The sequence below is a fragment of the Patella vulgata genome, chromosome 4 (assembly GCF_932274485.2).
Source record: "Patella vulgata chromosome 4, xgPatVulg1.2, whole genome shotgun sequence".
Classification (NCBI taxonomy): Eukaryota; Metazoa; Mollusca; class Gastropoda; family Patellidae; genus Patella; species Patella vulgata.
The window spans coordinates 13,437,051-13,464,079 of NC_065882.2; the positions used below are offsets into that span (position 1 = coordinate 13,437,051).

Sequence of the window (27,029 nt, forward strand, 5' to 3'; positions counted from 1 at the left end):
TAATGATATAGACATATGTGATATCACAATTAATGCTTTGCATCAATGAAATTGATCCTATTAATTCATAATAATAAAAATTGACATCCGATGGGGTGTTGGATTTCTATGTAATTGGAGACGATGCATTGTCAACTGTCAAATTTCCTTAACAGGAACCTGACAAACCCCAGCCTGCAAAAATCCTGGATCCGCCCCTGTTTTGGTCACTAGGTCTGATGTTACTTACATCATTAACCAAGTTTTGTCCCAGCACATTTTATGTATTATCATTGCTTGATAAAGATTAGAGAAGCCTAGTTGTAACGTGGCTCAGTAATAATAATAATAACTTTATTTAACGAGGCAACTTATTTAGTTTGCAAAAAAAACCTAATCTTCCATATAAGTCCCTCCTAAGCTACAAAGACATATATACATGAAATATCAGGATAAATTCAAAATCATTTGAAATGCAATAGCATATATATTATACAAGTAAAATATATGAAGAACTGTTTAATTATGTGTATGTAAACGTACTCCCTAGAGCCTAAGATAGTCATCTGATTGATTTGAAATTCATATGCTACACAGTGTTACTGTAAATGAAATAAAAAAGCCTATTGATTTTCAACGATTTCTGATAAAGTTATCATCCAATTACCGGTACATGTTTCATTTATGTAGCAGAAGGACGAACTAGAAATCTATCAAATTTAATTATGTCTGATATGTCTTCATGTGTTATTGCCCTTGATCTGTTTTTAGTGTCATGTATTGAATGCTCATGTTACCCACACACAAGAATAAACATGTGTCAACCTGTATGGGCGTTTGTTTCATTGCCTGACAACTTATCTTTTTAACACTGAATCACGATCTTTGGGTTGCTGAATGGTTAGCATGTGCACTCTGTATCAAAAGGCCTGTCGTTGAGTCAACTGGCATGGTTTCGAATCCCCGGTTGTATGTTTCAAGAAGTAGGGTCGCCTGTCCAACCTCGTGGGTTTTCTCTGGGTCCTCCGGGTTCCTCCCACTGCTAAAGACCCCTACCCGCAAGCGAATTATTGAAATAAAATTAAACCATATGTTAGTCCCAAAGTGACCTAGTTTGTGTCGAGTGAACGTTAAACCACCATTTTTCTGTCTCTCTCTCTCTCTGCATTGCTTTTTTTTTTTTCGAACTTGTAAGATATATCTTGATATATCGAAATTCAGAGTTGTCCTGATCCCTAATACTTGAAAACTACTCTCCAAAAGGCTGCTGTTGAGCATATATTTGTGGTATGGCAACACTGTTTTGTTCTTTATGCGAGCAATCTTTGCCATATAGGATGGGTGTAGTTATTCAGTTTGAGGTAAAAAAACAACAAAATATGTCATGAATCATCATGTTATGGTAATTGCTTTCTTTAATAATAATAAAACAAAAAAACTATCAAAAGAAAAATCTTAACTCAAGTCAAGCAAGGTAAACAATTTAAAAATGCAATGGAGACAGTGTCTAGTCATTCAGATGCAACAATAAACCGAGGTCCTGTGTACACATGAAAGATCCCTTGGCAGATAGAATACGAAAAAGGAGTAGGCTGTAAAGCCACTGGCCTGGCAAAATTTCCCTCATCATAGCATCTTGTATGGCATATGCACGTCTTCATTAGCCCAGTCGGTGCAGAACTGTAGGTCGTTAAACCCCATTTCATTTGATTTCGTTTATTCAGTTTGACGTCAGAAAAAAAGGATTGAGTATGATTCATCATGTTATCTATGGTAATAAGGTTCTTGGAAAAAAAACAAACAAACAAGTCAACCAAGATAAACTATTTAAAAAAGAACCACTTGTCATTTTCGATAATTTAAGGAACGCTGCATCTATACTGATAAGTACGGTATTTACTTGTTACCCTGTAGCAATATTTGATTTAGTTAGAAAACGGATGAATGTCAAATATTGAACCATTTCATTTAACTTCAGCCAAACTTCTGCCTTCAGCTTCCATTTTTTTCTCGTTAAACTTTTGTTACTCTCTTCTCTATTTCTCATATTTTTAGTTCAAGTTTCATCACTGGTCGTGTTAAGCACAGATGAGTCTAGACTTTCTGAATTAATCAGAAATTAATATATAATATTTCACTTGTTTTCCTATCCTTTTTTTGGGGCATAATTTTGTCAGTTCTCAAAACTGGTGATTTATTGATATGATTTATAATGGATGCTGATAAAATAGAGAGGCTTTAAGAATTACATCGAGGCTTTGGAATAAATCACTGGATTTTTTGAACAAAACGAAAAAAAAACCCAGATAGTTTTTTTAAATATCTCGGTTATAGATTATTGGTTCTGTGAGAGGAGCCTCGGTGGCGCAGCGGTTAAGACACTGGTTCGCTAGCCTGTAGGTCTTCGGTTCTCACCTTGTTGTCTAGTCATTTGGATGGTACATTAAACCAAGGTCCCATGTACATATTGGCATGTACGTAAAAGAACCCTTGACAGATGGAATTTGATATAAGAGTAGGCCCTAGCACTGCTGTATGTGCAAAATTTCCCTAATAGCACACTGCATGGCGTATGCCCATCTTCATTAGCCCTGTCGGTGCAGAACAGTAGGGCGTAAACCTCACATTTCATACTACTTCCAAGGGTTTGGATGGCTGAATGGTTACGGTGTGCACGTTGTATCATCAGGTCTATCATTGAGTCAACTGGCATGGTTTCGATTCCCTGGTTGTCCGTGACAAGGAAAAGGTCACTTGTCCAGGTCGTCTGGCTTCCTCCCACTGGCAAAGACCCCTATGTGCAAGTGAATTATTGAAATAAAATTGAACCATATGTAACTCCCAAAATGACCTAGTTAAAACCCATTTATCTCTCTCTCCCATACTACTTTAATTTTTTTTACAAAACTACTGTAAGGAAGCATCAGAAAGCTCTACCAGTGCAGCACCATGAAAACAGGTAGTTTGATATAAATACATATGGTAATTTATTGTTTATTTACAGAGGGATTGCCCGAGTGGCACATTATCGAAAGAAAAATTCAAGGAAGTGTACTCCCAGTTTTTCCCAGGAGGGGATCCTAAAGATTTCTGTGAACATGTGTTTCGATCATTCGATAAGGACCATAGTGGATCGATAGAATTTAAAGAATTCCTTTTAGCAATAAATATAACATCTCAGAAAGGTAAAGCAGAGGATAAATTAAATTGGGCGTTTGATATGTATGATATCGATGGTAATGGAACGATAGATCATAAAGAAATGGAGAGCATCATTCAGGTAAATAAAATATTTTTAATTATTAGGTGGGGGGTAGGCGGTCACGGTGGCTAAGTGGGTAAGATGCTGGCTGGGTAGCCTGGGGTTCGCGTGTTCATCCAGATACAGGATGGAGGGCCTGACAAGGACAGCTGTCTAGTCGTTCAAATGGTACGAAAAATTGAGGTCCCGTGTACACATTCGCATGCACGTAAAAGATCCCTTGACAGTTGAAATTCGATATAAGAGTAGGCCGTAGTGCTGCTGTCCGGGCAAAATATCCCTCATAGCACACTGTATGGTGTATGCCTGTCTTCATTAGCCCAGTTCAGAGCAGAACAGTAGGACGTCAAACCCTATTTCATTTCATTTCTGTTGTCGAGTCAAATGGTGTTGTTTCGATCCCAATCCTGTTCCTATTTTCCTTAGTGAGAGAAGGAGGTTGAGTGGAGTCAAGTGGCATGGTTTCGATCTGAAGCATGCTCCAAGTTTCCTGAGGGGGTTGGGGGCCAAATGGTCTAATGTGTGCACTTTAGATTGTAGGGGCCTGACAAGGATAGCTGTCTAGTCCTTCGGATGAGATAAAAAACCGAGGTCTCGTGTATACATTGGAATGCACGTAAAAGATCCCTTGGCAGTTGGAATTCGATATAAGAATAGGCGATAGTGCTGCTGCCCGGGCAAAATTTCCCTCATAGCATACTGTATGGCGTATGCCCATCTTCATTAGCCCAGTTCAGAGCAGAGCAGTAGGACTTTAAACCCTCATTTCAGTTCATTTCTGTTGTAGAGCAGAACAGTAAGATGTTAAACCCCATTTCAATTCTCTTCTGTTGTTGAGTCAAATGGTGTTGTTTTGATCCCAAGCGTGCTCCTATTATCCTTAGTGAGGGAAGGGGGTTGAGTGGAGTCAAGGGCGTGGTTTTGATCTCAAGCATACTCCTATTTTCCTGCGGGGGCGCAGGATAAATGGTCTGTGTGAGCTTAAGATCATAAGGTCTGTTGTTGAGTCAAGTGGCCTGATTTTAAGATTGCTACAATTTAATCAAATAAAATGGATCCATATTTTATTCCCGAAATCACCTGGTTTGTGTCGTGGACATTGAGCCCCATATCCCTCTGTCTCACACTCTCTGGATAAATGTAGTACCTTGAAATGTGATGTGGGTGCTTTTTTTGTTGCCTGGCAACCTATCTTTTTTTTCTGAAGGACGAATGTTATTTTAATCTGATCTCTGGGCTTAATACCTTTATATAATTGCTCACTTATCTACCTTAATCAAGGAGTTGGCTTCGGACATCACCAAACCTTACTGAAAAGTGTTTTTTTTTCTGAAGGACAGATGTTATTTTAATCTGATTGTGGTTGTAATACCTTTATTTAATGCTCACTTGTTTAATAATAAACCCATTGTAACAACAGACAGGATGAGAATCCCTTCTATTATCCTAATATGGATATTACCATCAATATAATCTATAGAGCGGAAAACTCTTCTCACACTCACTCTACAAACAGAATAGATGCAGATCTCGGGGGTTCGTCACCCTTGGGCTTAATTTGACCCCTTGACCTCTGGTTTTATATTAAGAGATGGTGAGTGAGAATAGATGATATTCCGCATCACTGGACCGCCACTGATATGTTATGCCATAAATAACGTATGAACACTATAGGGAAGGGATATGTTTCGATTAATTAAATGATTAAGAACTTATGATCCTGGGGTCAAATGTTCACTATCTGTGTCTGTGTTGGACTATTTTTGGACTGATATTCCTTTTAACACATTCAAATTTCACAATATTGTAGTTTGCTAAAGGTTCAAAGTCCTTCAAATGGCGATCGGAGGCTTTAGAATTCTAAATCTATAAAATAGCTACAGTTTATATGATGAATTTAATTAAATGATTAGGCAGGGTCAAATGTTCGCTAGATGTTTCTGTCTTGGATTAGTCAGGGTGGTTGAGTGGTCTAATGCATGCAGGGGTGTTGGATGGCCGATTGGTTAGCGTGCGTGCTGTATCATAAAGCCTGTCATTGAGTCAACTGGCGTGGTTTCGAATCCCCGGTTGTACGTGACAAGGTGTAGGGTCGCCTGTCCAACCTCGTGGGTTTTCTCCGGGTCCTCTGTTTTCTCCCACTGCTAAAGACCCAAAATGACCTAGTTTGTGTCGAGTGGCCGTTAAACCCCATTTCTCTCTCTCTCTCTGTCTCTCTCTGTCATTTTGTCAAGTAGTATTGTTAGGATCTCAGGGTTAAGTCAAATGTTCACTAGATGTTTCTGTCTTGGAGTAGAGGCTGTCGAGTGGTCTAATGCGTGTGCTTTAGATCATTGAGTTCTGTAGAATGTTCACTATATATCCCTGTTTTGAACCATTTTTGGTTCCTTAATTAAGAGATTCAATTATCACAATATTGCTGTTTGCCAAAGATTCCAAATATCTCGATTGACAAAATAACTGGACTTAGAGAAATAGCGACAGCAGCTCCGTGAATTTGGTGCTGGCTCACAAACCAGGAGTTCTTGGGTTTGACCCTGACTCTACCATGGTTCTATCGATGAGGAGCCGCAGTGGCTCAATGAGTAAGACACTGAATTGCTAACCCGACGGTCTCTGGTTCGTTCCTGGTATTGGCCGAGAAAGTTACTCTGGATTTTCTTTTGCGGTTTCCCCTTGCCAGTGGTGCCAGGATAGAGGGTCAGGTAAGGAAAAGCAACTTGCTTTTTGGATGGGACAAAAAACACTGAGGTCCTGTGCTCACACTGGCATGCACTTAAAACAACCCATAGCAGTTTGAATTCGTTGAATAGTAGGTGGAAAAGATCACTGTACTGGCAAAATTTCCCTCATGGCACAGAGGGTTGTGTAGTTGAATGGTTAACGCGTGCACGTTTGATCCTAAGATCTGTCATTGAGTCAAGTTACATGGTTTAGATTCTCTGTTTGTACGTGACAGGAAGTAACGTTGCCTGCCCAACCTCGTGGGTTTTGACCCGATCCTCCGACTGCTAACAGATTCATATACGCTAGCAAATTATTGAAATAAAGTTGAACCATATGTTAGTCCCAAAACGGCGTGGTTTGTATCGAGTGGATGTTGAACCCCATCTCTCTCTCTCTCTCTCTCTCTCTCTCTCTCCCCAACCTCCCCCTCCCTCCTCCCCCCCCCCCATCATGCTCTGAATCAGGTATGCTTACTCTCAAACTAATCATTAATGATGCATAAAGGTGAGATGGATTCTGATTTTGCTATAACCTTCTGACCTTTATTTATTTGAATATTCATGAGTATGTTAATGATATTGCTATACGATAAGATAGAGGGATCGTGATAATTTGTTTTTAACGGTTTTGCTAAATTACTATAAAGTACAAACAGCCCATTATTAACCCTTTAGCATTTGACTAGTCCAGTTCCTTGAAGAGAATTTGATTCTTGATAATCTGTTTTTAACTGCTTTACTTATTACAATAAAAAAAAATATAGTGCATTATTAATGTGACTCTATTAATGTTTGGTAGAGAACAGAGCATTAGTTTAATATATAACGTTTTGGATTGTGATCAGTTTTTAACTGTTTTACTTATTACAATAAGGGATCTGGATGGCCGAATGGTTAGCACGTGCGAGCTGTATCATACGGTCTGTCATTGAGTGAACTGGCGAGGTTCGATTCCCGGTTGTACGTGACAAGGAGTAGGGTCGCCTGTCCATCCTCGTGGGTTTTCTCCGGGTCCTCCGGTTTCCTCCCACTGCTAAAGACCCATACGCGCAAGCAAATTATTGAAATAAAATTGAACCATATGTTAGTCCCAAATTGACCTAGTTTGCGTCGAGTGGACGTTAAACCACATTTCTCTCTCTCTCTCTTATCACAATAACCTCTGAGCTTTCGATCTACAGGAGGGATTATCGATATCTCTTTTTAGAATGAACTTATCGAATTTCCAGGAAGACTCATAATTTGTTGGTGTTTTCATGGATACCAGACAAACTACATTGGCTTGGCCCTATTGGTGCAGAAAAGTGTGACGTTAAACTTCCCTAATTAAGTTTCCTTTCATTTAGATAATTAAGTTTACTACATTACTAAAGATTTTTTTTTTTTTTTTACCTTTCTTTGTCACTGGAAGAAAAATACGATCTTGCTGAAGTAAAACCACTAATTTGATTAAAGTCTATAAAATCAACACTAATAGCTTTTTTTTCCCAGTAATGTGTCTTTTGAATAGGTTTTTTTTTCGGGGGGGAAAGTGAAAGTCATAAAAACAGTACTTTGAATAATTGAACAGACGTGAAGGTCAAGGTGAAGATTGACAGGTTTAAGTTGTTTGAAAACGTATCATATATATATATTGAGTTAGTTGCTCTACCCTAAGGCATTTTAACACAAAATTAAACAGTTTTATTCTCCAAAATATAATCGAGATTGGCCCATGAATAATGAATGAAAAAAATTGCTATGTGATGAATAAAAAAACCTCCTGGATTCTCGTGTTTTTTCATTGCTGGCCTCCTGTTTTTTTGTACCTGGGTTTTGTTGACATGTCTGGGTTGTTTATGAGTTGCATCATTAATTTCTTTTGTCACCCGAATTTACAAAAGCAAAAGAAAAACCAGGAAGTTCTTAATGTTTTAAAAAAAGATTGTGGTTATTGACAAAGAAAAGCCATGAATTTTGTATGGTTTCAGAAAATGTGTTGTTGATTGGTTTAATAGTAGTATTGAAAAATAAAAAGAAAAAGCAGGAAGTATTGAAATTGTTTCTGAAAACATGTTGGTGATTTTTTAAATGATATTGGAAAGGTTCTATCTCCACCATTTAAAGGAGCTCAATCGCTAACATTTGGGACCTAGAAATTCACAAAAGTGGGTCGCAACGCATATAATACTGTAATATGAATGTATATAAACTGATTTACATTTAATGGTTTCCGTTTTTACTCCAATTTCAAATCAGTTATGTTCGGCAAAATAAGTCAGCAATCTCAATCGAGTTCAAATTTCTAGCGTCTAGTTATTTTAGTCTACATAACTCCATTTGATTTGGTGCAATGTGTTTAGCCTTGTCCCTCGAGTCTCTCAATACAACTGGGACTGAAGCGCATTATGGTACACGATTCGTGTACCAATGTTAAAAAAATTATTTTATCTTAAATATCGGATATCAGAAGCTCATCTTTTCCCGGTAAGTTTACATCATCAATGTTGATTTAAATTGACCAATAATTCGTGTTTTCGATGTCGAAGATTTTGGAGGATTTTGAGTTACGGACTTAGGTCCTTTAAATGTATGTCGTATCTAACAGTAGCATTTGTTACAAGTGAGGATCTGAAGACATAAAAAAATGCATGAATTATCTTTGAAAACATTTAGTATCATATAGGGTATATGATGGCCAATTGGTCTAACACAAACACTTAAGATCATAAGGTCAGTCATTGAGTAAAATGGTGTGGTTTCGATCCCACCTGAACCAGTGGTTTTGATTCCCTTGTGGGTTTTCTCCGGGTCCTCCGGTTTCCTCCCACTGTTAAACCCCTATGCGCAAGCGAATTATTTAAATAAAATTGAACCATGTGTTAGTCCCGAAATGGTCTAGTTTGTGCCAAGTGGATGCTAAACCCCATTTCTCTCTCTCACGCTCTCTCTCGACCTGAACCATATGTTAGTCCCGTATTGACCTAGTTTGTGCCAAATGGGTGTTAACCTGCTCTCTCTCTCTCTCTCTCTCATGTAGTACACAACACCTCCAATCAACAGTGGGCCTATCCTGGTGGAAAGTACTAGAATAGAATAATAAATGGGAGTAAGCTAGTCTAATTCACCTGAACCTTTCGAATAAAATTAATGATTTTATGAGACTATCGGTGGCAGTACTCATCTATTACAACTAGCTGGGATTTAACATTTGCTTCCACCTTGGATGATATGGTGGACTAGTGTTTCTGAAGAGACTTGCCAATAAAAGCTGATCGGGATTAAGAGGCATATGGATATATATTCATTAGTTAAAAGGACAATAACACTCTTGCTGGCTTGAAAGCTCCAGAAAATAAATAATATCTCTATCTAAGTACTAGATGTTTAAGTGTCCTACCTGTTGTGTAAATTATCCATTACATCCTATTTTACTTGTCCAGAGGGTTCGAAAATATTTTTAAAATCGAAGTTTCATTTGAAAAGGTTTACGTTAGACGTTTCAAACCATTATGTTGAATTTTTCAAAAATTTTAAATAAGGTGTGTTATGATGAAATTTGTATCATCAATTAATTGGAATATTCTAAAATAGTACAATTTGTTGACCAGAATAAAGATTGGGACATATTATTCAGTTACAACAAGAGTGGTATTGAGCCTTTAAAGATGCTCGTATCTAAGGATTAAAGAAACAGTTACAATTAACAAAAAGTAACAATTAAAAGACAATAATTACCATACAATTAAAACTATTAATGTGCCATGACTGTCAACTGTCTGTCACTAGCTTGTGGTTAACATCTGCTTCAACCTTGTATAATATCGCAGCCAAGTGTTTCCAAAGGTAGTTGCTTTAAAATGCTTGTCATGATTGGGAATCGAATAGATATGTACAATTCATTATTTAAAAACACTAGTATCTAAGGATTAAAGTAAAAGAATTAACAAACATAGATGACACCGTCTGTCACCAAGGTTAATAGTCCTATATGATTAATGTTTTCTGGTCTGATTGATATTAAAACAAAATCGATTAAAATTTAAATAAGTTATTAAGACAACACAGGAGACAATAGATATAACAGCTGAATGGATGAAGGAAAACATATTGAAGGAAGATTGAAGCCTATCCCCATTCATCGGCATGTCCAGGAATATGAGCAGAGAAGGGGTGGCGGGGTACGAGGTGTCAAATCTCGGGGATTACCTGAGAACTTTATAAAATCAAAAGCTCAGTGTCAATATTTCTGCTTATTTAGGTTGTATAGGATTAGAGTGGAGAGAGGCCAAAACACTAACAGTGCTTCACATGTTGGTTCAACGCTATTGCAGACCTTAGGACTTTAAGCTCCTGCATTAGACCCCTCCCCCAAATTATCCAGAAATCTTAACATTCACGAAAGACAGTCCAAGTATTTATATTATTTCAATCAGAAGCATAGCTTTTGGGTTGTGGGATGGCAAAGATCTCCAAAGCATTAAAACCTCACTAATTATTTCATATACAGTCAATAGATGACGACCCATTTCAGATTCTGAGAATGTGTTCTTCTTTGAATCTCTCTCTCTCCAATTCCCCTAGTTCCTGACCGAGTTATATTCTGTGATGAAGAAGGAGTGTTAAGTAATATGTCAACATATTTACGTAATGTTTTTACGTGGTCTTTTTCCTTTCATGTGTAATGTAAGCTGTGAAAGTGCTAATAGCTTCCAACACTTTTTGATTCAAATCCGAATTGAGTCTGCAAAAGAAATTGCGTGAAACATATTCATGACAAGGAAATGATACAAATTGTCTAGAAAAACTGCTAATGGATTTGATACTTTCATTGTGTATTTCCTTCAGCAGACATTTTTGTGGTATTTTAACTAACATCAATAGAGTTCTTGATAAAATCTGTGAGAGAGAAGATGGAGTAGTCCCCTCTGAACAGAACTACAAGAGACTAATTTCAGCAATATAAGGTGATAGTCAGGGGTTGATCCCGGTGGGGGGATTGGATGACAGAATGGTTAGCACGTGTGCGCTGTATCATACAGTCTGTCATTGAGTCAACTGACAGGGTTTCGATTCCCTGGTTGTACGTGACAAGGAGTAGGGTTGCCTGTCCAACCTTGTGGGTTTTCTCCGGGTCCTCCAGTTTCCTCCTACTGCTAAAGACCCCTACGCGCAAGCAAATTATTGAAATAAAATTAAACCATATGTTAGTCCCGAAATGACCTAGTTTGTGTCAAGTGGACGTTTAACCCCATTCTCCCTCTCCCTCGATTCCGGTGATGGATGAGAAAGTTCCTCAGGATTTTCCCATGTGTGGTTTCCTCTTGTCATTGGTGAAGGACAAAGGGGGTTATAGAAGCTAACTGGTTAGAGTTACGGTTAAAAACCTGTGACCAAAACATCCTACATTTCAACATTCCAAATTATGTCACACAGTTGTAGGTACACAGAGCTAACACTAAAGTCTAAAATATCTGAGTGAATTTTAAAAGGGTAAAATCACCAACGTACTGATCTGCACATTTTTGTTAATAGACATTTAAAGAGAGGAAATAAAGGTTGAACGAGATGTGCATGCGTTGAATAATCTCCCTGTAATTATACTGTAGCTGTTATAACACCAACCAACCACAGTCAAAACACAAATCTCTCTCTACTGGTTAAAGTGGCAGTAGCTATTATATCACCAACCAGGGGGGTGGTCACGGTGGCTGTTGAATAATCTCCCTTTAATTATACTGTAGCTGTTATAACACCAACCAACCACAGTCAAAACACAAATATCTCTCTACTGGTTAAAGTGGCAGTAGCTATTATATCACCAACCAGGGGGGTGGTCACGGTGGCTAAGTGGGTAAGACTCGCCAGCCTGGAGGTCAGGTGTTAGATACCTGCATTCCCCAGACTGCGACACTATGGCCTATACATGCCAACAGCTAACGGGATCCTATACATGCATGCCAATGTGTAAATGGGACCTCGTTTTTTCGTCCCATCCTGGAATTTGTTGAAGAGTAGACAGAAATGCAACTGTCACATCAAAACTTCACACTGCATAGCACATGTTCGTCTTGCTGCAGTAAAGTAGAACTATCAACACCTTTTCATTTTTTTTTTTTTCATATTCACTTCTGTCTTCATTCATTAAGCCCCATTTCATTTCATTTCTTAAGAATACCCCCACTTTAAAATAAAATAAAATAAATTCAGTACATATAGGAAGGCATGTGTCAAAATAATTATTGACTTCACGTTTGATGTTGTACATTCTAACTTTTATCTTATCTCTGTGTTGTATTTTTTATAACATGTTGTTTAAACATTATGCAAGAGGCAAATCTGCCTCTTGCAGGTCTTTCTTTAGGCCTGAAATGTTATCTAAATTATTAATTGGACATTAATTAACTTATCCAGACCATAATCAACTCTCGATGTCATCGCTAGCCTGGGATATTTACTGGATTAGGATCCTATTTGCTGCTCAACTTTCATTCATGATAAAATCATAAAATCAAGACTTTAATAATAATGATCGAGGCTAGGCCAAAAATTCAATCGCTAAATTCTCGGTTCAGAGTGGATAATTTGACTGAAATTTTCAGCAAATCCCCTTTACATTATCTAGTTTTTAACCTTAATAGTGAGAACTGCCAGTTCTTTTATCTAATCTCCCATAATGTATCTTTAATCAGTTAAAATATGTCGATAATTCAGTGCACGATCAGACAGAAGGAATTACATGAATTTGTACAGGAGTTGGTTGAACTGTAATTAATGTTTCAATACCAGTCACAGACATGCCAACCTTTTTTTTAAAAAAAAAAAACCCAAAAAACAGTTATACAAAGTGTAACGTGCCAATTTGTTTTTGTATTTGGTTAAAGGGGGGGTCAGTTGGCTGAATGGTTAGCATGTGTGCGCTGTATCATAAAGTCTGTCATTGAGTCAACTGGCGTGGTTTCGATTCCCCGGTTCTATGTGACAAGGAGTAGTGTCGCCTATCCAACCTCGTGGGTTTTCTCCGGGTCCTCCAGTTTTCTCCCACTGCTAAAGACCCCTACGCACAAGTATTGAAATAAAATTAAACCATATGTTAGTCCCGAAATAACCTAGTTTATGTCGAGTGGACATTAAATTTTGTTTCTCTCTCTCTCTGTCTTTCTCTCTCTCTCTAAAGTGCATGTATCAGTTTTCCCCACTTCCCTCCTCTTCAAGCTCTGCTTGAAAAGTACTAGCAATTGTCAGATTGGGTTTATTATCAATTTGTAGCTGAACTTAAAAATAAGTAGAAATCTCTAGTTTTGAACTGGTAGAAATATTGGATGAACATGTTATACCGTGCCAGACAAAACAGTTTTTACTTCAACTCATCTCTAGTATAAACAACATGACTCAAATTACTTGTTGGACAGATGGTGATATTGAAAGATGAAGGTACAATTCCTGTCTAAAAGGCAATTCTGTACTTCTCTTTGATCTGGAACAAAAATAGACTTAAATTTGAGTGGATTTTAAATGTTGATGTGTTTAGTGGAATGACAATCTGTCTTTGTTGAAAATTTTGCTGCCATAGATAAAGATGGTGTTGAAATAGTTTAACGAAAGTTTTTTTCCACACAGTAAGCCATAAAAGAAATGAAAATTGCTACCTGTAAATACACTGACTTTGCTTAATGTTTCAAAACAAAATGGTTCAAAGAAATTTCTGTTGACAATTAAAATTAAATTAAAATTAGTGAAGAAAAAGAATTCTACTGCATGCCCGAGACAAAATCAGGACATTCATTCATCTCAAAATTTTGACAGTTGAAATAAAATTGAACCATATGTTAGTCCCAAAATGACCTGGTTTGTGTCAAGTGGATGTTAAACCCCATTTCTCTGTCTCTCTCTCCTAATAGGAACAAAGTGGTTAGGGTTGGGGGAAAAGCTCAATGATAGAATCCTCCACAGAAGCACTGGCCTTTGGTCTAACTTTTTTGATGTACTCAACGGCAGTAGTAATCAAACTCATCATGGCACCAGTCACCTCACAGATGGCTATCACGCGCAACCAAGATCATCCTAATTCAATACTTAACGTAAATCACAGAGGTGTAATTCCTTTAACCATCTAAATTCAAACACAATATTTTTTCCTGTATAAAATGTCAACAAATAGTAGAGAAGCTAGTGCCAAGCTTCATTGACAAAAATGAGCACATTGAAAGGACTGTTGACGTACAGAATTGCTTCGTCAACTTTATGTTTTTTTTACAAATTACGAATTAAGTGATGAATAAATGAAAGAATTCTTGGCAGATCTGTGTGGATGATCTGACGAGACATAAAATGAATAATTTATGGTTTTAGTTCTAGTCGAGAGACCTGACTGCCAAAGTTTTATGTTTTTGTTGAAAAAGGAGATTTAAAGATATTTGTTATGGAGACAAATACTAATCTTAAAGTATTATTATTGACAGAATAACAAGATGTTGTTTGAATACTACTCTTCAAGTATTGTTATTGACAGAATAACAAAATATTGTTTAAATACTACACTTCAAGTATTATCATTGACAGAATACAATGTGTCTAAATACTATTCTTCAAGTATTGTTATTGACAGAATAACAAGAGGGTGTTCTTTTTGCAAGTAGGGGGGGTTGGATGGCCGAATGGTTAGCATGTGCGCGCTGTATCATAAGGTCTGTCATTGAGTCAACTGGCGTGTTTTCGATTCCCCAGTTGTACGTGACAAGGAGTTGGGTCACCTGTCCAGTCTTATCAGTTTTCTCCAGGTCCTCCGATTTCCTCCCACTGCTAAAGATCCCTACGAGCAAGCGAATTATTGAACTAAAATTGAACCATGTGTTATTCCTGAAATGACCTAGTCTGTGTTAATCCCGGAATGACCTAGTTTGTGTTGATCCCAAAATGATCTGGTTTGTGTCGAGTGGGCGTTAAACCTCATTTCTCTCTCTCTCTTATTGCAAGTAGTGTGTTGTATTTTGATCAATTAAAGTTAATCTTTTGGGGCACATTGTAAATTTTATGTTGGTATTTTTGTTGGTGTACACAGTATGTGTTGGCTTTCGAATAAATTCTATTTGTGTAGTCACTGCATGCTCCTCTTGTATTACATCATAGCAAGATTTACTGTCTGAACCTTGAATTAAATAGCAGACCCCAGATGATTAGAAGGTTCATGCTAAAAATTTTGCAAGATTGAATAATGACAAAAAATATTACTTTTGTCTGAAAATACGTTATCTAGACTTATTGGAATCTTCGGATTCAAAATGATGGGAATTTACAAATTAACAACGACAAAGAACTCTTGTCAGTCTTCCGTTAATCAAACTCGGATATGTAAAACAGTTAGTTACTTTAATCTGGAAAAAGAATGTTGATTTCGTTTCTTGGTAATGAAACCTGCCAGGAATTAGTTGAATATTGTAATTAACAGTAAAGAAAGGAATGAAAGCCAGACAATAGATTTTACAGTGACGCGTTGAATTAAAGTAATCAAATTAATGATGCAATAAGTTTACTGGTAGAAATTAAATTTACTAGTGTAAACCAAGTTTACTAGTTAGTATAAAGCAAGGTTACTCATAGAAATGAAGTTTGATAGTATAAATCAAGTTGACTAGTATAAATCAAGTTTGCTCATTTCAATCAAGTTTGATAGTAAAAATGAAATTTACTAGTACAAATCAAGTTTCCTAGTATAAATCAAATTTGCTAGTACAAAGCAAGTTTACTAGTATCAATCAAATTTGCTAGTACAAATCGAGTTCACTAGTATAAATCAAATTTGCTAGTATAAATCAAGTTTGCAAGTACAAAGCAAGTTTACTAGTATAAATCATTTTTGCTATTATTACTATAAATCAGATTTGTTGGTACAAATCATTCTCACTCCTTCCCTTACCTTGGATCGGTACAGAGCTTGCCCCACCATCACTAATCGAAATAACACATTAGATCAAACCAATCCAATATTTAAAATTTCCGTAGGTCAAAAACGTGAGACTTTAGACCCCATTTCATTTTAAAATATTACCATCTCCTTTTAAGAAATTTTATTCTTTATAAATGAATGGAAGATTGGGGAACAGGCCAAATTCGTCTATATTCATATAGATATTCTTAGATAAATTAAAAGGCTTAGCTTCTTTAAATTCATAGATATTCCGAAATATATCAAGGAACATTAAATTCATACATACACTGAAATAAATCCAAGAGGTTAACTCCTCTAAATTCAAAGATCAGAAAGGTTAAGCTCCTTTAAATTCATTGATACTCTGAAATAAATCAAGGAACTTTAAATTTATGGATACTCGGAGAGGTTTAGCTGCTTTAGAGTCATAGCTACTCTGAAATTAATAAGAAAAAAAAAAAAAGTTTAGGTCGTTTAAATTCATAGATTTTCTTAAATAAATCCCAAGAGGTTTTGCTTCTTTAAATTCAAAGATACTCTGAAAAAAAATCAAAGAGCTTTAAATTCATAGATACTCTGAAATAAATCAGAGAAGTTCATTTCCTTTAAATTTTGTTCTTTTAAAGACATCCGTCCTAAAAATTAGCAGGATAATGACCAGATATCTAGCTAACGCATGAGGTAACCATGTCTTAACGAGGAGATATTAGGGTAATGTGAAACTGTGAATCGTTGGAGAGTAAATGATGCTTTAAGAAAAAAATAGATACTCTGAAATAAATCAGAGAAGTTCATTTCCTTTAAATTTTGTTCTTTTAAAGACATCCGTCCTAAAAATTAGCAGGATAATGACCAGATATCTAGCTAACGCATGAGGTAACCATGTCTTAACGAGGAGATATTAGGGTAATGTGAAACTGTGAATCGTTGGAGAGTAAATGATGCTTTAAGAAAGAAATGAAGTTAATTCACAAAGACGTAATATGAGAGGTTGTTGTAATTACCTGGGTGCTGAGGTGTAACGTGAAATGCTTTGTCTGAGCACCTCAGGTGGTAAAAATAGTTTTTATAACTTTGATCTGAGTGAGTTATACATTGTGAATTGTGTTTGAGTTGTCAGCCGTAAATATCTGAGATGCTACATGATGATAGTACCTTGGTGTATGCATATTAGGCACATGGTGGCTATTGAAGGATCATTCTGCACACAGAAATATATATCTACTTCATACTTGGAGAATAGATCTCTGTCCTGAATGGCCGCCATAACCAAAAATTGGAATACAGTTTTGTAATGCGGTTTTACTCAGATTTACATCTGTCATACATACAAAAACCAAATTACAAAGACCAAATAAACCTCTCTCTCTCTCTCTCTCTATCATTCTCTCTCTTTCTCTCTCGCTCATCAAGACCTTATGTTATATTGTACACAAACTATTGAGGTGTCTATGTAATAAATATTTCACACTTGATAGTTGGAGAGTTAATGAGATGTTAAACCTCGTTCCATGCCAGCAAACACTGCATCAACTTGTTCATGAAACTTTAAGGGTATGATAAATCTTCCACACTACATAGGTAAGATGCATAAGGGTTAATCGATCCAGTGTGTCTGTCAGATGGGGGGGGGGAGAGAAGAGCGGACTAAGAGTCCAGGGGCCTGTTTCACGAAATTTTAACTAAAGATAAAATCTGAATTTTAGCAGATACTTCAATTTTGATTGGCTAAGCACTAAAATCAATCTAATATTATCCAATCAAATTACTAAAATTTGGATTTTATCTTAGTTAAAATTTCGTGAAACAAGCCCCAGGTCCCAACTTAAAAATATTCCAAGCAAAAACTTTGAGGTGATATGGTACTTTTATTAGTAGAGGTCCACACTTTGTAGCTTCAGTTTTATCAGGCCTAGGGTGAATGATCCTCTGTATGTGACAGGTTCTCTATCGGAAAATATTCTAGTATAAGTATAAGCTTTCAGGTGATATGGTACTTTCATTAGTAATAGCGAAATATTTACTAACAATCTGTTAGTTAGAATGGCAAATAACCCCTTTTCATATGAGTTTTGATGGTATGGAGGGCCAAAAAGTTCTGATGAGTTTGGCACTGGCAGGTATGGGAGAGCACAACGTTCCATGAATCTGTACATGCTTCAATGATAGGGCAGCCAAGATAATTTATTTTTTTATGTGCCGAAGCAAGACAAGTTTGAGTCCCCTCCCCTCCCCTCCCCTCCCCTCCCAGAGTAGAGCATCAGGAATTGGATCGGGGGCTGTGTGGCACGAATACTGAACATGCCAATATAAAAAAAATAACTAGATATTTATGGGTTTCATGGGCTTCAGTGCAATATCTGCTGCACCTGCACGAATACCGGACATGCATGCACATGAGAAAACTTAACTAGATATTTATGGGCACCAGTGCGATATACCTGCTGCACCCCTCTCTCTCTCTCATTGGGCCTGTTCATAGATCAACCATTGAACCATTTAAGGAGAAAATGTAATATTAGTAGATATATCACGCTTTGTAGTTATGTGTTGTTAATTATCATAATATACAGTTTCATGATATAATTACTGAAGTTATGATTGCTTGCACAGCTTCTACGAATACTTTGTTTTCTAAACAAAATGATATGACCGAACTGAACTTGTGTTAAGATTTACACAGTTTTTTAACATATGGCAGACATGTTAGCACTTGGTACATGTACACTAGTTACTTGAATAAAATTAGAAAAAAGTGATGTTTTTTACTCTCAGTTTTGTGGTGTATTTTCACAAGACATCTTGAAACTTCTGCTCTATAACTAGACTGCCTTGTATATATATATGTACGTTCCTTTTAAATTGGAATAGGTAAGACTAAATAAAAAGCTAATAGGTCTCGCTATAATAGTTAAGAAATAGATAATGAAAACAGTATAATATGCTGAAAATTTTAATCAGATTGCTTCACTCTGAACTGAGACATTAGTGATTCCGTTTTAGGCTAGCCTTGATTGTCATTACTGACATTGATACGGTAATAAACAGTCTTGATTATCCATTTTTACGTTAAATTATCCATTAATTGACAGATCAGGGCACTGCCGTCCACAAAATCAACAAAATAATGGCTAAATATATAGCTAAAGCATGTCGTGAACCATGAATCGTTGGAGAGAATAAGTGATGTATGCAATTAATAATAGTGATAATAATATTTGTATCACGCAATTATTCAATCCACTAGGGAAGACGCTATAAAATATTCTCACTTTGGATTGTTAATGATAGTGACTAAATAACCAAGTTTTCACATTGGATTTAAAGACTGAAACAGAATCACGTGGGATATTTTCTGGAAGTGTATTCCACACAATTGATGCACGGTAGCCTAGGCTACCAGTATGGCCTTTTTTAATGTATTGTTTATTTGTATATTACAGGCTATTTACAGTATGTTAGGAGCTGCATTAGTGGGACAAAGTATGGATACTCCTAGCGAAAGAACTGTTAAGATATTTGAAAAAATGGATTCCAATGGAGACGGTGTCTTAACGAAGGAAGAATTTATACAAGGGTGTTTGAATGACCAATGTTTATATCAAATGTTGACAGCAGACGCATCGAAAGAATAGGATTAACGACAGGGAAATTAGCAGATCATCCATGTTTTTTAAAAATTGAATTATCGAAATGTTTCTTGTATAAATGGTTAACAAATAAGCCTTGTGTTTGCAGTACGGTATTTGGAAATACCGGTACATGAGATTTCAATTCTTGTGTAAAGGGAAGCAACTCTAGTTTTGGATTCAGGTTCGAAGGGAAGTAACTCCAGTTTTTGTTTCAAGATTACTTACCAGTGTATCTCTGAATTTTAATTGTGTTCATTCATATTATTCATTGCTGTTAAAAGAGCAGTGTACGTTTTATCTAAAATATTTTTTTTTTAAATTTTGGAACAGATTTAAATATTTTTGAATCTGATAAGGCAGATTACCAAGGTTTCCCGAGATGTTTTTGTGTTTGGGATTACAGTATTTAACATCAAAAGAAGGGGATCAACTGGATTATAGAATAAAAAAACTGTTATTTAATGGGATTCATCAAGACTTACGCCAATAAAAAATAATAACTTCTAGTTACAATAAATTTCAAGGGAGACAAATCTTGCAGGAATGTTAATGTTTTAAAGTGATCCAAGGAAAGAGAGATATTCCAGCTTTGCAAAAAAACATCCAGGATTGAAACCTTCCAATGTGATGGAGGTTGTTTTTTGTTTTTTTACATCCAAGGAAAGATAAAATGTTCCAACATCAGAGTTTTCCTGAAAAACCATCGAACCAGATGTAAATCTGGGTGCAAATGTATTTATAAGATGCTACCATCCGTATTCCATGGAAAAAGTTTTTGGGTGATTTTAATTGGAGATATATTTCTAAAAGTGTTTGAATTTATGTGGAGATTTTAATAGGAAACATAATTTTTGAACATAGTTGTTTTAGATGCGGAGTATAACTTTGGATGTATAAGAAAAAAATGTAACGGCTTTTATAAACTTTTCTGGGGTTTTTTTTGTTTTTTTTTTTTCAGTTGAGCAATATTTGTATTTTAATTCATTTTTGAAAAACTTGACCAGCACATGACAATGTTTCTACACGTATGATGTTATTAGATGCCACAAAAAATTCTGCTTTTGAATGAAGATCTCTTTTCAAAACCCAGTAAAACACAATGCAGATCTTTTTTATGTTCTGTACAGAAATTTAAAGATGCATTATGTAAGAGCTAAATCTGCCTTTTGCAAATCTTTCTTTTGGCCTCAAATGTTATATAAATTATTACTTAAACATATTTTCACATGACAAGTGCATAATCAACAGCGCCCTAGACTATCGAATGGTTGAAACACGGTCGCCATTTAATTTAAAAATGGATAATCAAGACTTTGTTTATTATCGTAACAACGGTAGCAATAAAAATCAAAACTACCACATTTTTTGAAACAGTCATAACTTTGCTCAAAATGAAGTAATTTTATTGAAATTTTCAATATATTCCTTTTTGTTATCTATTTTAAACTATTATAGTGGGAATTGTCAGCTCTTTATCTAAATCTTACATAATGCATCTTTAATAATATGTAACAATATTTGTAAAGGAACAAGTGAATATTGTTTTAAAATAATGAATAATATGATTTTATAGAAAAAATTGCCAATTTACCGCACCATAATCAATCCTATGGTTTGTTTTGGTTTTAGAAAAGCATTTTTTAAACACAGATTCTTCTATTTTCAATTAAATTGTGTAGAAATTTTATCGGTTATTTTAAGTTTGTAAATAATCACTTTATAAAAGTCTTTTTCAATGATATATAAAAGGCATGCTTGATTTGAAAGTTGGTAGTTTATTTTGTGTATATGAATCCTGAAGTTGATAAGGCTTTTTATTTTTAACTTTTTCAATTAGCATAATATTTGAACTTTATGGTTATTCACAAGTGTATTAATACCAAATATGGTGTTCTGTAGTTTCTTTTTTATTTAACTTGGGGTAGAATGTAATGAACAGTTTAGCATACAGAACTTCTTTGAACCAAGAACTGGTTCCATACACTTATGAGTATTGTTCTTGGAACGAAACTCTTCAAGTACTTGTTCCATGCACTTGGGAATCTTGTTCTCAGGGCGATACTCTTCAAGAGCCTATGGCTCTGCCAATTCGAGCGCAATTCACATGGAACATAGCATAGTTTTTCTTTGGACAGCTTTGCATTGAATGACGAACATAAATGTTTTATATGGCGAAATAACAATTCCAAGATGGCTGGTTCCTGGTTCATTGTACTGTGCTTATTAAGGATGTGAAAGTCACAAATATTTAATCGAAAATGAACAAGTGTGTCTTTATTGAATTAACAGAAGACTTTTAATTATTGCCAGTTAGTTATAAATGTGCATCAACAGCCAAAAACATTTTGTCACAAGGTTAAAAACTAGGGCTTTTGTTTGAGACTTATTTACCAGTCAGTCTGGCTGGAAAACTTACCTCTCGGGTCAATTTACAAACATTGAATTTAGATTTTTGATAGAATTTGATTTTAAAATATAATAAATAACGTTAAAATTATACTTTGTATGTGTGAAAAAATTAAAATATATGAAAAGATTGGGATTATGGTAAAAAAAAAAATTGTCATATTCTTGCTAATCCGAGGTAAATTAAATACATGGAAAATTCACAGCTCTAACAATATTTTAACGTGGTAGCCGTCGTATATACACATCTGAAGTTATAGCCCTCATTATACACATCTGAAGTGCAAAAATGTCATACTTGTGCGGAATATGTCACCTGGTCACCAGGTGTATTGAATGACCTACAACTAATCTCTTAAGCCGCAATGAGCGGGATACTGCTTTTTTTTTTCCTTTAAAAATTTGAGGCCTTTATAGCCATTCGAAATCTTGTAATAATGATGTTTTTGCTGATTATTGTTGTGTATGTACATATATATATATGCTGTTTGCAAGCAGGTTATAAATATATATCCACATATAACTAAATATATTTAATATATTACTATATATATACATGTTTATATGCGTTGTTTGATCAAATAAACAACCAGATGTTTCTTATTTTGCAAAGTTTAATATCCTACATACTGTGTAATATGTAGAATTAAAAACGGATCATCATCTGATCCCATATTGTACATTTTTTTTTATCTTTTAGCATTTTATTCAATTTCACGAACATTAGTTTGATATTTACCACACAAATCTCAAACTTTTGCATATTTAAATCGCCATAGAGATTTTGCATCTTCAGCACAATTCAGCCATTCACAAATAGCTGCTTTGCCAATCTGCAGGACATATACATGTATTTGGCTTGTCTTCGGGTAGATTTTGCTAAAATTTTGTCTGAATCTTGCATAGTTGTTAATTGCCATAGCGATCAATATACACACATGCACGTTGTAAATGATACCAAGTTCTCATACGTGTGTGTTTTGTTTGAATATGATGAAACTTAAACATTAAATAGGTTAGACTGAGTATATCTGTGACAGGGACAAAGCCCAGCCTAACCGGAGCGGGGCCCTGGGCCTGACTAGAATCGTGGAGCTCCTAACGCAACAAAAAGATTATTTCATATCCTTTTGAATGGCACGCATGTAATACAAGAATAATTACATAATATCTGATCACACCCGAAATCTATTCAGTTCCGAATGGCATACAATGTGCGGAAATGACATATAACGGCAGGGAACTGTTGTAACAAGTCAAATTGAATGGAACTTCACAGAGAAGGTTGCGGAATACTTCAGTCTCTGCCATCGCGCCGCTAGATCGATTACCATGAACCTTTCATCTGGAATTTGATTTTTTTTCTGTTTTTTGGCATGAACCCCGGGGCCCTGGGCCATGGCCCCTCAGGCCTAAGCTGGGCTTTGGACAGGGACATCTACTTGACTCGTCTTCAGGTAGATTTGCTCAAATTTCGCCTGAATCTTGCATAGTTAAAATTGCTATACTGATCTGTCTGAATATAATGAAACTGAATATATCAATGAGAGGGATACCATGGCTCATGTTTCAATAGATTTGCCCGGTCTTGACTGGCTGAGTGTGAAATTGACTGGTTAAGGAACTCCGCTGTCAGTCAATTTAATTGCCATTAAATTAGCATTTCAAGAGTTGATCCTCAAAGTACATTAAAAACGGTTAAATTTGTAGTTCTTGTGTAAAACTACTTAGGGTAATGCTAATATCATAATTTTTTCTTAATATATCTTGCTAATCTGAAGTAAACAAAATACGTTTAAAATTAACAAGACCGACAAGATTTAAAACTGATATCTCGTTGTTATACATATCAATAAATAATATTTGAAATTTGTCTGTCAGTCAATATGTAAATATCATAAGTGTTATATATAACATTTGTTAAGCAGGCCGTGTAGGCTTTTTGTTTTCAAATATTATATTAATATTTTTTTGATTTTATCCCTTTTCTTTAAAAAAAAATAAAAAAAGATAGGCCTATAGTAATAATAGTTTGATCCACTAGTTTTGGGAGGGGGGGGGGCGCATTTCACATTTTAATAAGAGTTCTCATCTCAACCCTAGCTCTCATTTCCTAAATAACTAAAACAAACAATAAATAATCTTAGTTGTACAGTTTTGTCATTTCTTAAAGTCTGTGATTGACTGTACGCTGGATCCCGTTTTTCGTCCCAACTTGTTTGAGCACCTTTCAGTTGGAAATATAAGATCAATGTCTTAAGATGTTCAGAAAACTATTAGATTGACAAAAGTGCTTTAAAATTATGACAAAAAGATAGTTTTTTTGCCAGAAAAATGGAATCCTTGAAGAAAGCTTTCTGTGTGCAGGCTTGTGGCATTTTATTAGATGTTTTGGTGTGCACAAAAGTCAATATTTGTGGACATTTTGTGCACTGAAGGCAACATTTTGTTGTGCTTTCAAGTCTTTTGACAACATTTTGTTGTGTACTTACCAGTGTTTGAAGACATTTGTTGTGCACTGAAGACAATGTTTTGTTGTGCATTTGTTGCCATTTTGTTGTGCTCGGAACTCAAAGTTTTATCCTGAAAGACAAGTTGTTGTCCACTACAGACAATGTTTTGTTGTACACTGAAGTAGACATTTGTTAACATTTTGTTGTGCTCGGAACTCACAATGTTTTATCCTGAAAGACATGCTGTTGTCCACTAAAGGCAATGTTTTGTTGTACACTGAAGTAGACATTTGTTAACATTTTGTTGTGCTCGGAACTCAATTTATTTTCTTGTATAGAAGTGGCCATGTTAGAGATAAACATGTTTTTGTTGAAGTTGAGTGATTAGTGATGTGTTTATAATTGAATCATAAAGTCATCAATACAAGTTATATCAGGGTTATATGTTTAATATTTATCCTCTTGACATATTTATTTCTCGTTGTCTGAATTCTCTGTGGAATGTTTCTTGCTCCATTAGTCAGCAAGAGGAGAAGCTCATAAAACATACATTATGCAAGAGCTAAATCTGCCTATTGCAGGTCTTTCTTTAGGCCTGAAATGTTATCTAAATTATTAATTAGACATTAATTAATTTTTCCAGGCCATAATCAACTCTCGATGGCATCGGATTTCTCCGTTATTAAATAGATTAGAAAGGTTCAGCCATATTTTGATTTAAGCTAAAAATGGAGAACTGAGACTTAGCTTCAAACAACCAGTACGGTGGTTGAAATTATTGCACACGTCTTGTCAAACCTTCAAAGGCTAATATGTTCGCTCACAATAGAATAATTTGAATGAAACTTTCAAATTATTCATTTTACATTATCTATTTTTGAACTATTATAGCAAGAATGGCTAGCTCTTTGTCTAAATCTTACATAATGTATCTTTAAGGGTTGAGATGAAATGGGGTTTAATATCCTGCTTTTCTGTGCTAGATGGGATAATGAAGATGGACCTAAGTCATGCAGTGTGCTGCAATGGAAATTTTGCCTGGACATCGATTTCCACTGCCAAGGGATCTTTTATGTGGTCTAATGCAGTATGTCATTAAGACAAGTGGCTTGATTTCGATACCAAGCTTGTGCATGACAAGGAGTAGAGTTGCCAGCCAACCTAGTGGGATTTCACCAGTTTTTTCCACTGCTAAGGGCTCCTACACTTAAGCGAATTATTGAAATAAAAGTGTACCATATGTATCTAGTATGTGCTGATTGGATGTTAAACCCCATTTCTCTGTCTCTCCCATTCAAATAGTCCAATTCCCTTCATTACTATTTCCAGTACTGACTTCAAAGCACACCTATTACTTACATATTCCTCTCTAGCCATTGCTCTACTTAGAGAGAAAAGCTGGGTTTTTGATGGAGTGTGTCTATTTCTCTCTTGAGTACCATTGTTGGAAGTTGTTATATCCAGTTTGTTGAAACAAAATGTGTAACATGACAGTCTGTCTCTTTGATCTGGGGTCTTCCCTAAAATGTCGACTGTTGATTAAATGTATGAAAGATTGTGAAAATATTGTTTGTCAGCTGCATGATCCAGCTTGGCAGTTTTTATATGTCACTTGTCAAGCTACGGGGGATGTCAATCCCTATATTTGATGTTTCGGTGAATGTAATTTGTTGTCTTATAATGTTTTTCGTTAAGTTTTATTCCTAATGTTTATTGTCATTCCAATTGTTTTTATGGTCAACTCATCCTTTATTCGGGTTTTATTTGTTTTGTGCAAACTCTGAAGGGAGAGGGGTGGTCAATCAGCATATCCCAGTAGACAGAAACACTGCTTTTAGGCAAGTCTCCGCTGTAGCATTGCTCGACTGACGGGGGGTTGGGGAAGGGGAAGGGAAACCACACTGAAAAACCCTAAGGAACTATCGCGTCCAACACAGGGATTGAACACAGGGTCTTACTTACTGAGCCACAGTGGCTCCAAAAATAGGTGTAAAGATAGTAATTATTGCAAATTAAGTAGAATAAGCATTTGAAATCTTGTTTTCTTATTAGGGGTTGAATGGTTAGTGCGTGCGCACTGCATCATAAGGTCTGTCATTGAGTAAACTAGGGTGGTTTCGATTCCCAGGTTATAGGGTCGCCTGTTCAACCTCGTGGATTTTCTCCGGGTCCTCCAGTTTTCTCCCACTGCTAAAGACCCCTATATGTTAGTCCCGAAATGACCTAGTTTGCAGCGAGTGGACATTAAACCCCATTTCTCCTCTCTCTATTCTTATTCTTGATGTGATTCAAACTCTCTGGGCTTACGAAGACTATGAGTAAAATGTTGCTAGGACAGCAGCACTACGGCCTACTCTTATATCACATTCTGTACAGGAACCAGATAACCCCCCATATCATGGTAAAATAAAATAACATGTTTAATTTGACAGCAAGTATATCATGTTCAAACATATATAAAATATTCATAGATCCACTTTCACATAATTAAAATGAAAGGAAATGGGGTTTAAAGATGCCTTATTCAAGAACTGGAAATCCACCAACTGACTGCCATCTTTATATTGTCAGTTGATTGAAACTAAACCAGGAGATTATCTAGCAGTGGGTAGGGGGGGAATGGTTTAATGGTTAGCGCATGTGTATTGTATCATAAGGTCTGTG

At 35.8% G+C, this 27,029-nt stretch overlaps 2 protein-coding genes across 8 annotated transcripts in view; both read left to right on the plus strand.

Annotated features, from left to right (window-relative positions):
- LOC126819555 (neuronal calcium sensor 2) overlaps positions 1–26,666 on the plus strand; it is an 80,164-nt gene extending 53,498 nt beyond the window's left edge. For all 7 annotated transcript variants that reach the window (XM_050547694.2, XM_050547690.1, XM_050547692.2 and 4 more), the window contains exons 3-4: positions 2,984–3,259; positions 19,318–26,666. In XM_050547694.2, the coding sequence (XP_050403651.1) occupies positions 2,984–3,259; positions 19,318–19,509 (468 nt within the window). In that variant the 3' untranslated portion in view covers positions 19,510–26,666. The remainder of the gene's footprint in view (positions 1–2,983; positions 3,260–19,317) is intronic.
- LOC126819557 (neurocalcin homolog) overlaps positions 1–27,029 on the plus strand; it is a 269,509-nt gene that overhangs the window by 146,153 nt on the left and 96,327 nt on the right. The window lies entirely within an intron of this gene.